We start from the raw sequence: 11,506 nt of genomic DNA on the forward strand, positions 1-11,506 counted from the left end.
AACAGAGCGGGTGATCTATCGTGACAGGTTTATCTTGTAGTCCACTTCCACGTGCTTCAGATTCATAGTGCTTATGGAAAACAATGGATATCAGCTGGGAAATGAAATGATTCAAATTCAGCTGTTGCGAAATACACATTAAAACACTTGGAGTGCATGAGTGGTAACAAGGTCGTGCAGTGTGAACAAATTAGAAATGATGGAGCAATTTGAGAAGAATTTATTACAAGAAGAACCTGACAGCGTTTTCAATTTCAAAAACAGTGAAATGTTGCAGTATTGCCATTTTATACAAAGGAGTTCCACAAATTCAAGCAATCTGTACATTTAACTGAAGTCTTAGTGAAAATAACACTGACGACAACAAAAAAAACAAAAAAACAAAAACAAACACCCAATCATAAACATTCAGGTTCAGCTAATTTGGGGACAGAGAAATTGTGATTTTTTTATTATTTTTTTGTCAAAATATTGCAGGACAGACATCATCTAAGGCCAACCAATTTTACAGCGTGGATGTTCACACACATTGTATAAATGTATGCAACAGTTGGAAACACAGTGCAACAATGTAGGTCAAGTAGAACTGATGAGGATTGAGTGTTGAACCGTCTTGAATGAGAGTGAATATTTGCAGGACTGTTATGAAACTGTGTTTCTCTGTACAGTAGGCTGATGAGATAACTTTTAAAAAAAAAAATCTTAAAATAAAAATGTTTCTGCATGTTGGGACCGATCTTGAATCAGTTTCCTGAAACACGACTCAGCAGTCTTGGCAGTACTTGAGACCCAGATGTCACTCGAGTTTAATGCTGCTTACTTAATCTCTTAAATAAATAAATTAGACCAATATCACTTTCTCCCTTTTCATTCCAACTCTTTACATGTCTTCATTCATTATGTACAAAATGTCTGCACTGGCTCTTTCTGCGGCCTACCCCACTGGATCAGCGCCCTGCAAGAACCGGGTATCCACATATCGACACTTTCTCCTTCGACGAGCGGATCTTTGTTGCACGTTTTGCAATAAATAGAAACAAACACGTCGAGGAACGCACTCAGAACGCGGTCAGTATCTCCTGTCTGTAAATTAGTGTGCATGGAGGTTGGTGCAGGGCACTAAAACTACAATTCCCATTGTTTTCCACTCAAAACCACCAATTTAAAAAGTCAACATACCAACATAAAGTACAGTGGCTGGAGTCATTTCAGGCTGTGCTTGAGAACATTTCCAATTAAAGTCTCCACTATTTATGCACTCCTACACACGTGGAGACACCCCAGTCAAAACTAGCACACTGCCGTTTTATCTCGTCAGCGTCCTGGCACACATCTAATTTAAAACGATGCTTCAGATGATTCTCCCCCCCCCCCAATATCAGCATTTCTTTCGTCCGGCCACTAGGTGTCCCCATAGATTGTGTCACGTCTTTTTGAGATCCTTCCGCAAAAGAAAGCACCTCGGATTTCATGCGTTTCAAAACAACAGAATGCAGCAGCAATAAATTACACATCGTTGCCATTAATCGTCAAGTACATTTCAAATTGGCAAATACTCTCACTTTTCCCCCCCCACACACATTCACGCCCCCAGAAGAATCTCCAGTTTCTATGATCATGCACAGTTATCAGAGTCGATGTTGTGTTAACTAAACAGATCTCAGATCTCAACTTGAGTCAAACATTCAAAAAACTAAAACAAGTTTTTAAGGCAAAGGGAATTGTCAAGGCATTTCAAATACCACTATTGCATAGCTAAGGCAATACCCAACTCATTACAGCAAATATGTACATTTAACCCATATATTCAATGCCTTTTATGTACAAAATTCCCCCCCGTCTACTAGTGGACAGGACAAGAAAATTGTACACATTCACTCTCAACTTTTGCACATATATTTGAGTCTGTTACATTGTGTTTGTGGGTGCAGTTTGGTCAGACAGAGTTTGTTTCCCCCCTAACATTTCTACATCAGTGACAAAGACACAAAGTAATGCAACTTCACTGCTCCTAGATCACTTAATGGAGGAAATAAAGTCAGAAAAGCGTTTAACTGGATTACACAAACTGCTGGACAAACGGGACTCAAAAAGCATTCAAAAGGAAATATATATATATATATATATATAATGTCTAGTCCAGGTGTAACAGCAGGCAACTGTACAGAGTTGAGTAGTGTGTGTAGTTTCAGAGTCAACAGAGTGATCTTGGTACCCTTTTCTGTAATATATCGAGGTTAAAATGTAAATAGTAGCATGGTGAGTTAGATGTGTAGATTGTGGATGTGGAGACAGTGAAAAAAAAAAAAAAAATCACAGCCATACCAGTATTTAGACTAACAAGGCAAGAGATGCTGTGGCGAACCACAAGAGGGAGCCAAATCACGTGACTAGAAGGTTTTAGCGTTTTGCGTCGTTGACGGAGTTGCGGCCTTAAATCCCTGGCACTTCACCATGCCCTCAATGGGGCACATGGCAGCACATATGCTCTCTCTCCTCCTTTCAGCCCTCTGTATTAACCATGAAAATATGGAATAGGTATATTGCAACAAAAATAAAAAGCAATAGAATAAAATAAAATAAAATAAAATAAAATAAAACCACACCTACTGATTGGCAAAAGCATCCCCCATGCATGTGAATCTTCAGTTAAAGTACATTTAAAAACAAAAACAAAAACATTCCTTTGGTAATAAATAATTTGGCTTGAGTGCAAATAAAAAGCAACATGGTCCCCGAGAGGTGACCCAGGGGAAGCAAACAAAAAATAAAAGGAATTTAAAAAAAAAGAAGTGTTAAGCATGCAATTTAAAAAACAGTCTTTCAGCCCAGTCTGTCATTTTAGTAGTCAAAGTTCACAACAACAACAACAACAACAACAACAACAACAAGAGTCACCGTGTATCAACTGTGCTACCGCCAGGCGTCGCTGTCCAGGCTGGCCGAGCGTGTGGGGAAGGGGCCGTCCGGGCTGCCCACGGCCGGGGCTCGGGTCTGAGGGCCGATCAGGTCGGCGAGGGCCTGGTGCAGGATCTTGCACGTGGCCTTGCGGCGACCGAGCGCTGAGCGCGAGCTCTGGGGCGACATGGGCGGCGTGGCGCACGGGGAGAGCGCCCCCTGCCGGTCCCTGTAGCTGAGCGGCGTGGGGATGCGCGAGGGCCCGTTGTCCGGCCGGTTGTCCATCCGCGGCCGGATCATCTTGGGGTTGGGTGGCTTGTGCTTGGACGTGGTGGTCGTGGTGGTGGCGTCGTCAGGGAGGCTTTTGTCCCCGTGCGCGTCCCCGTTGGCCACCGGCGAGGACGCCTGCGGCGAGTCCGAGCGCGACTCGCTCAGGCTGAAGCACATGGAGGAGGAGTTCTCCTCGCTGGACGAGGAGTCCTGGAAGGAGCAGTCCTCCTCGGAGCGGGGGAGGGGCAGCGGGGAGGGACACGCCTCCGGGGGCGGGAGCTCATCGGAGTCATCGTCGCCGTTCCCCAAGTCGTACGGCGAACCTGGCCGAAGACCCTCCTCCTCCTCCAGAGGGAGGTCCTCCTCCCCCCGCTGACCCCTCAGCCCGGGTTCAGCTGAGAAACCGCCATTCATGTTCCCACAGTGCACTGCAGCAGCAGCAGCAACGGCTCGCTGGGGTACCTGGTTCATCAGTGAGTCCGACCCAGTAGGAGGCAGGTGGGACGGGGGCTCTGTCCCCTCCGTGGAGCTGGAGATGGCCGGCAGCTTCCTGAGACCCCCTCCGCCCCCGACACCACCTCTCAGCTCCACCCATGGCTCGCCCGACCCCAGGCTGTTGGAGCCGTACAGCAGATGAAGGGGGTCGTCCAGTGGGAGGTGGCAAGGACTCGGCCTCCTGGACTCCCTGAGGTCTGGCAGGACTCCCACCCTCAGCGAGGAAGAGGAGGAGTTGGAGGAAGAGTAGGCAGAGTCGTTGACGTTGGAGTGAGCGGGCGCCAGACCGCCACCGCCACCACCTCCTCCTCTTCCTCCTCCTCTTCCTCTTCCTCCTCCTCCTCCTCCTCCTCCTCCTCCTCCTCCACCCCCTCCTCCTCCTCTCACCTGCTGCTGCGTGTTGGCCAGGAATTCAGCCTCGAAACTGCGGTACAGGTCCTGCTCCTTCTGGGGGTCCAGTGCCGGCAGCATGTGGAAGCCCAGGCCTCCCAGCTCCCCCCGGCCCCCGACCTCCCGACCTCCCCCCGCCTCCTGGGGCTGCAGGTTCTCCTGGCTGGAGCACTTCCTGTTGTGAGGGCGGCCGGCCGAGCGCGGACCCTGCAGCGCCGCCCTGGAGGTGGCAGCGTGGTGGTGGTGATGGGGATGATGGTGCGAGTTGCGGGGCGTCGAGTGCGGAGAGCGTCGCCCCCCGGAGCTGACGGGTGGGAGAATCCTGCGGTGACCCAGGGAGGGCGAGCGGGGCGCGGGCGGCCTCGGGGTGGTGATGATCTTCTTGCTGCTGGGGCTGCTGTGGTTGTTGTTGTCCTGGGGGCCTTTCAAAGGGGAGCTGGAGCACGACGCCGACTGCCGCTTGGCCAGGACGCCGCCACCCACTCTGGGAGACGGCGCCACCTGCCTGCCTCGGGGGTCCAAGCCGCTGGCTGAGGGCGGCGGCTGAGGCTCCCTGCAGACCAGGGTGGCCGAGATGGCGTCGTTGGATCGCGTGCGACAGGGCAGTTTGCCCTGGCTGTGGGAGCGGGGAGTGGCGCCGTGGAGTCTCCTCAGCCCATCCGTCCCGAATGAGCGCCCTCGCTCGGTGCGGGCTGGCGATGACCCCGGTGGCGGCTGGGGCGGCGGGTTGGGCCTGAGCGCCGGGGCGAGTGCCGGGCGCTCCCGCGACTGGCTGCGAGCTCGGGGGCCCGAGGGCCGGTTCGCACCTGCGGATCTCTCGATCAAATGTCTCCCCTCCTTGCGGTTGACCATCAGGACCACCTCCTCACCGGAGCGACGCGGGGTGCCACCAACGGAGTACCGCCCACCTCCGCCGCCTCCTCCTCCTCCTCCTCCTCCCTTGGAGGAAGCTGTAGAGGAGTCGCTGTCTCCCGACAGACGTCTTGCCAGCGGCAATTTTGCGTCCTTGTTCCTGTAATGTTGACCAAGACACAAGAGAAGAGCTATAAAATCCATATGCACACATAACTGGTTTAATAGACACAACCCGGAACTCAACCCTGCCCTTCATCAACAAGACGGGCGCTCCTCTGGCAGCACACTGCAGCAAGATCATAAAGGCTTTGACTCTATGATCATCTCCCAGAGCTGAAGAAAAGGAGCAGCCTTGTACAAACTGCCCGCCCAACAAACATCTCTGGGCATGAAGCAGCATATTTAGCCCTCTGTTTACAGCCTCCAGAAGAAAGAAAACACACAACAGCAACAGCAATAGCCACCTTCAATGCCACAAAAAAACAATCCCTAGCGCAACACAGTAACACAGGGGTGTCAAACTCAAATACACAGTGGGCCAAAATGTAAAACTTGGCCAAAGTCGCGGGCCAACACTGCCTAAACAGTAACCTTTTTCCACGGGCTGATAATAACATTTAAAAAATTAAAATAAAATAAAAACAATAAGCCAAGTAGCTAATCATAATATCCTTCAATAAACGTGCAACCATTCAACTCCATGCCTTGGAGTAGCAAGAAAAAGTGCATAAAGAAAACATTATAAGAAAACTTATAGTATGTTAAAATAAATAGTCTGCCAAAATACCAGCAGAGCACTCTGGGATTTGTAGTATTAGCAGTACATGTGCTGTATAATACCGGTGGGCCAGCTGTAGCAGTGATTTTGTATTGCCACGCGGGCCAAATATAATTACGCTGCGGGCCAAATTTTGAGTTTGATGCCTATGCAGTAACAGGATTGTGCGATTACAAAGGCTGTTCTTTTAAATTGTATGTATGACTGCAGTGTGTGTGTGTGTGCGTGTGTGTATGTGACTGCATTTTTTTTAAAATTTTGGTTGTGCATGTCACAATTACAATAAAATTCTATTCTATTCTATTCTATTTCCGTTCTATTTTCTAATTCAGCAACACCATGGAAACAGATATTGTTATGATAAAACACCGGAAAAAAGGAGTTGTGCAATGTGGGACGGGGTCACTTAACAACATCCATCCATTTTCCATACCCGCTTAGTCCTGAGGTCAGGGTCACGGGGACTTAACAACATATTAAATATATTATTTTACTGGACAGGAATCAAATAGAACAGTCTTCACCTCCGTACAGTCATTCACTCATGCAAGACATCATCAGCTTCAGTCCTGTGCTTTGGCTCTTGGTGATGAGGCTGCTGTCCCCCTGATGACAACTCCTTTCTTTCAATAGAGGTTTATTTCTTCCAGCCACAGAATTAGGCCCCTGAATTAAAGCGGCGGACATATTCCAGCCCGGCAATTTGTCCGCACGGAACCCACCTGTTGACCTACTTTCCTGGCTAACTGGGAACAGTTGTCTGTTGGGATAGTTGTCAGATTAGTCTTGATCTGGTCTGGCGCTCTCCAAAGAGGATGCCACACCTAAACAGGGTTAATGCGAGTGAGCTGCTGCCGCCGTGACGTCTGGTCTGAGCTGGTCACTCGATTCAGACGTAATCTGCGTATCGGCAGAGGGGGCCAGAGTAAATAAAGGAGGCGACGCGGCGGAGTTTCGTTGAAACAATGGCGTTGTGGCTCCCGACCCTGACACGTGGGAAGAGTCACAACCCTGAGCTGACTTCACACACAATGAAAGAGGAGTTTCATAGCTTCATATCCAGAGGAAATAGCAATGTCTAATGTTATTGACACGCCACAACTCTGAGGTCAGCAGCCTGCTAGCTGGCTACAGTATACAGTCTACAGCAGCATTTCTCAACAGGTGGATCACGACCCACTTTGTATCGCTGAGCTGTTATGACTGGGTCACAGCTTTGTGGGCAGTTTCCATTTATTTATTTCTCACTAAGGTGCAATAGAGACCTATTTATAGCTGAGCATGTAGCACATGTAAATTCAACTGCTCATATGTATATAAAGTCAATTGAAACCTAACACACTAATAAACAAGGTGGGCAGCTTAATCAGTAACTGGCTTTGTTCTACTTTAGAGTGATGTGTTTACCGTAGCAAAAGAAGAAAGGCTTGCACAATAAAGATAGAAACCTTATTAAGGAATACAAGCAGTGCTGGTTGGGGTTGGGACGGGTAGGCCAAGAGCAAAAGTGTTTGGTGTCTATGTTGCAGTCTGCAGGAATGGCTGCAGAGCATGTGATGGATTTATCTGGGCACTGTCACCTGAGATTAGATAAATCTGCTTTGTAATCCACGCTTTCCTGGCATGTTGCTTTGTTGTGTATATCCGCAGTTATTCATGCGAGGCGCGATGTGAGTCAGTGTGAGCAAGTGAGCGTGAGAGCTTGTCTCTGCTCGCCATCCATTGCACAACAGAAAGAATCACAATCCAAACACCTACAACGCAGGTGAGATCCGCGTATCGTCGGATGGCCTGTTGCTGCACCCTGGACTCACCTGAGGGGGTTGAAGTGTCGGGGCTCCGAGCGGTCTCGGGGGGGCTTAGGGAGCAGCGACCGTCCCGCACCCGAGTCCATCTCGGAGGAGCCAGAGGGGTTCCGAGAGCGGCCGGAACGCGTGGAGGAGGACGAGGGAGCGCTTGGAGCGGAGGACGGCTCCAGGGGGCGCCGCTCAGGAGGTTTGTAGGGCGCAATGCCATCGTTTCTCCAGTGGGGGCCGGGACTGGTGGAGCGAGACGAGTGGGCGCTGGAGGATTTGCTCTGTCCTCCTTGTCCTTGACCGCTAGCTTTAGCCTGATGGTAGCGGTGGGCTGAGAAGATGGAGGGGACAGGGGGGAAAAAAGCTTTATGGTGGGTGGCAATCCAACATGTCGGAGAGGCTGTAAAGCTGCCAAGGCCGAGACTCATTTTTAGGGCCAGAAAAAATATAAAACAGCATCAATCTCACGGTGACAGCAACAGCAATATCACGTCTTCCCCGAGCCAGAATGGAGGATCTGACCTGGATGCTGATGATCTCAAATTTACAAAACACAAACTTGTGTGATCTTTTAATCTGTTTTTTTTTTCTTCTTCTTTCTGACTCTTTAAATATTTTATTACATTTTTAATTAATCTTCTCTTAGCACTATACCAGTGATGTAATTATGCAAATGTGCCCAATGTGGGTTTAATAAAGGTGTTCAATTCCATTCTATTCTATTCCTTTAATGTTGGCTCAGTCTGACCATCTTTCACACAACACATCTTCAGCAGTTATATTTCTATGCTTTCCACATGGATGGCACTCCTAAATTAATGACAACACCGCGACGAGGTTGCGTGGAGGTCGCGGCAGATTATGAAGAGGGGAAGGATGACCTCACCAAAGGCAGAGCAGCGACACGGGTCGTGCTTGTCCAAATAGTGCTCCAGTGTGTCCCAGCCCCCTCCGACACGCACCATCACATGAGTGCGGAGGACCTGCGTGAAAAAAAAAAAAAAAAGAAAAGAAGAAGAAAAGAAGGCCTCAGTGGGCGGCAGACAAAATGGCAAAACACACTCATGCATGAATAAGACGACTGGGCCACAACACACACACACACACACACACACACACACACACACACACACACACACACACACACACACACACACACACAGCACAAGTCAATAGACATGCAAATTCCCCTAAGTGGTGATGTTTGGCCGGCCCTCTCTGTTGCGTAAGACCCTGTTGCACCCCTGTCTGTGCCTCCCTCCTCCCTCCCTCCCCTATCTCCCCAGCCCCCCCCCCCCTCCTCCACTTCCCACCCCCGCCACCATCAGGGCCGCTCATTGCCATGCCAACTCGCTGCAAAGTGAGCCGAGCGTGGAGGCATAATAAAAACACCAAAGCGTTTTTTTTTTTTTTTTTGCTGGCTAGTTCCCACCCGTGCATCTCGGCTTGCCTCCACCACCCCTGTTTTTCAGAGGGGGTGGGTGGCGGGGGGCGGGGTGGTGTCGCTGGCAGAGCTAGCATGCTAACGGAGATGAGATGGGACGGGGGCTTGGCTAGCTGCGGCAGAGGAGGAGAAGAAGAAGACACACGTCGCTTCCTTCTCGCCGTCTTTTGAGACGGACGCACATGGAACAAAGTGCCCCCTGCCCCCCGACCCTCACCCGCCCCCCCCGCCCCCCCACCCTCCCTGCACCCCCAACCTTCAGGCAGAAGCTGCCTGCGATGAAGTAACACAACTTGATCGATGCACCCCCACCACACAACCCCCAACCACCCCCCCCACCCCCGGCTGCCTCCTGCGGTTGTGTCACAGGCTCTCACGGCCACGTTTCTACAGGCCGTGCTGGTGCATCCGCGCTGCACCGCACCCACCCCAAGTCTACACCCCCTCACCCCCCCCCCCGCCTCCTCCTAGAGCGAGGTCACGGACGTGGCATGTGCGCCAAGAGTCTGACTCCCACCTTGTGGTGTAACACAATCCCCGCCAATCCGCTGCAAGTCTTTTCATCTGCCTATTACATCAAATCCGTCAAAACAGCTGATCTGCTTATCTCCTATCAGACCTGAAAGCAGTGGCCGCCCTAAACTGCTTACTCCCCACCGCCCTGTCTGGAGCCGCCTCATGTCGGCTCCAGGTTTACGTGAGCATCATGTGGCGGACAGAAAGTAGGGATGGCGTACAACAAAAAAACCTCAATGAAGATTTTTTTTACACGCTGGAAAAGGGAAGATGAACGTAGCGTGGATCCGTCACGCAGCTGTACACGCCACCAACTGCTGCCTGGTGCCTCGATAACCGGTTATCATATTAATTTTTTTTTTGTTGTAAATGTGAGTGAGACAATAGCGAGGAGCGAAGGAGCAAACACGGAGAGGTCATAAAATGCCAATTGCCCTGTTGTCTCAGTAATGATCTGCCTTTATTGTCCCGAAGACATCTGGAAAACAGAAAGCAATTACACAATCAGCAGGTGAATTCTGAATTATGCACCACAAGCAAGTTCATTTAGGCAATAAACCAGCGGGACCATCTTCAACCATCTTCATCTTTAGCAACCATTATCTTACACGGTGACAAATGACAGAAGAAATATTCCGGTGTTAAAACTTTCTTTGCATTCTAGGTCACTCTGTTCCTTTAAATTACAAAAAAAAAAGCGAAAAGCTCGAGAAGCAGTTGATATTTTATACATGACGCCGCTGCAGCGCTGAGGAGGTGCGACCGGGGCTCCACGAGCAATTTGGGGACCGTGTAGCTCTTTAGATCTGTGGCTTAGTCGCCTAATTTCCCACAGCCACTGAAGGGGTATCACAGCACACAGAAACCCAGTCCCTGTTTCCATGGTGACGGCGAGCAGAGATCTCATGTTATCACTGGAGGAGGTGTCAGAGGAGGCAGTGGAGGGCATCTCTTAACGAACTGATGAATTGCAAAAAAAAAAAAAAAAAAAAAAAAAAAAAAAGCCTGCTGCTGCTCAGCTGTTGCTGCTCCGCCACTGAAGGCATCCCACTACCACACCCCACCCACCCCATCCCCAAGGCCCCAGCAGCCTCCCTGGGGACCAGCCCTCCCCTCCCCAACCTCCGCCCCCTTTTCACAGAGTCTATTCGCCTCGCTCTGTCCCCACTTCATCCGCCCGCTCAGCGTCACATCATTGTCTGAGCTCCGGCGGCTGAAAGGGGGGTTTGTTGGCTTTTCGAAAACGGCCAGCCGATTCCTGACGGGGAGAAGAATGGAGGAAGTGTGTGGCCACACTTGTAGCTGCCGGCCCACATGCATTATCACTGTCAAACCCCATGAGGAATCGGTTGGGGGGTTGGGGGTGGGGGCGCCGGAGACGCCGAGCAAAACCTTACAAGTCAAAGGCAGCTCCCGCTCGGCCCACTCATCATGTGTGAGGGCTCATTTCCACCATGTTTCACTTCCAAATGATCCAACAGGCAACTGTAAACATGTATCTTTTTTTTTTTTACTCCATGTCAGGGATTGTAAGAAATAGACCACAGCCATATTTCAGACCGGGTATTTTTGTTAAACGTGATTTTTTTTTTTTAGGAAGAAAACATTGGTTTCTTTGAAAATACTGCAATACATGGAGCTTGTTTCCTTCAAATCAAATCGGTTTTTACAACCAGTCATAGAAATTATTTTAAAAAGCCACCACTGTTGTCTCAAGGGAGCATGAGCTGCGTTGATGACGCTCAAGGAAAAACACCGGGCACAATGATGGCGTTTGTTTCACCTGATTTATAACTGGCATCCAATTTGTTCTGCATCACTGAGGAGAAAAAAAAGACCCTGATGGCACTTAAATCATACATTTGTCTTCAAATTTGAGCTCAGTCTTCAGTGAAGTCTTTCGCCATTGTTATTGTTATTTTGGTAAAAGCACATCATTAACGAATTAATTTACCCAATACACCCTGAATAGGATTATACTTTGTGAATAGGATTATACAGACACGGCGCTGCCAGGATTCAGATGTAGACGTGAAATGTGAGTGCATAGCCTCAGTTCTGCAG

The 11,506-nt window shown here is 49.7% G+C and overlaps 1 protein-coding gene across 2 annotated transcripts in view; it reads right to left on the reverse strand.

Moving 5' to 3' along the window:
• Nucleotides 1–204: 204 nt before the first annotated feature.
• The window catches only part of gas2l1 (growth arrest-specific 2 like 1), a 23,994-nt gene continuing 12,692 nt past the window's right edge, over nt 205–11,506 (reverse strand). Inside the window, exons 4-7 of one of the 2 annotated variants that reach the window (XM_076025953.1) lie at nt 8,369–8,465; nt 7,501–7,813; nt 4,032–5,065; nt 205–4,001 (exon numbers count right to left, since the gene is read on the reverse strand). In XM_076025953.1, the coding sequence (XP_075882068.1) occupies nt 2,914–4,001; nt 4,032–5,065; nt 7,501–7,813; nt 8,369–8,465 (2,532 nt within the window). In that variant the 3' untranslated portion in view covers nt 205–2,913. Of the gene's footprint in view, nt 5,066–7,500; nt 7,814–8,368; nt 8,466–11,506 lie in introns of both variants that reach the window. The other variant, XM_076025952.1, reaches the window with a different exon arrangement.

The sequence above is a fragment of the Nelusetta ayraudi genome, unplaced genomic scaffold (assembly GCF_046127955.1).
Source record: "Nelusetta ayraudi isolate G7.1 ecotype Tasmania unplaced genomic scaffold, CSIRO-AGI_Nayr_v1 ptg000018l, whole genome shotgun sequence".
Lineage (NCBI taxonomy): Eukaryota > Metazoa > Chordata > Actinopteri > Tetraodontiformes > Monacanthidae > Nelusetta > Nelusetta ayraudi.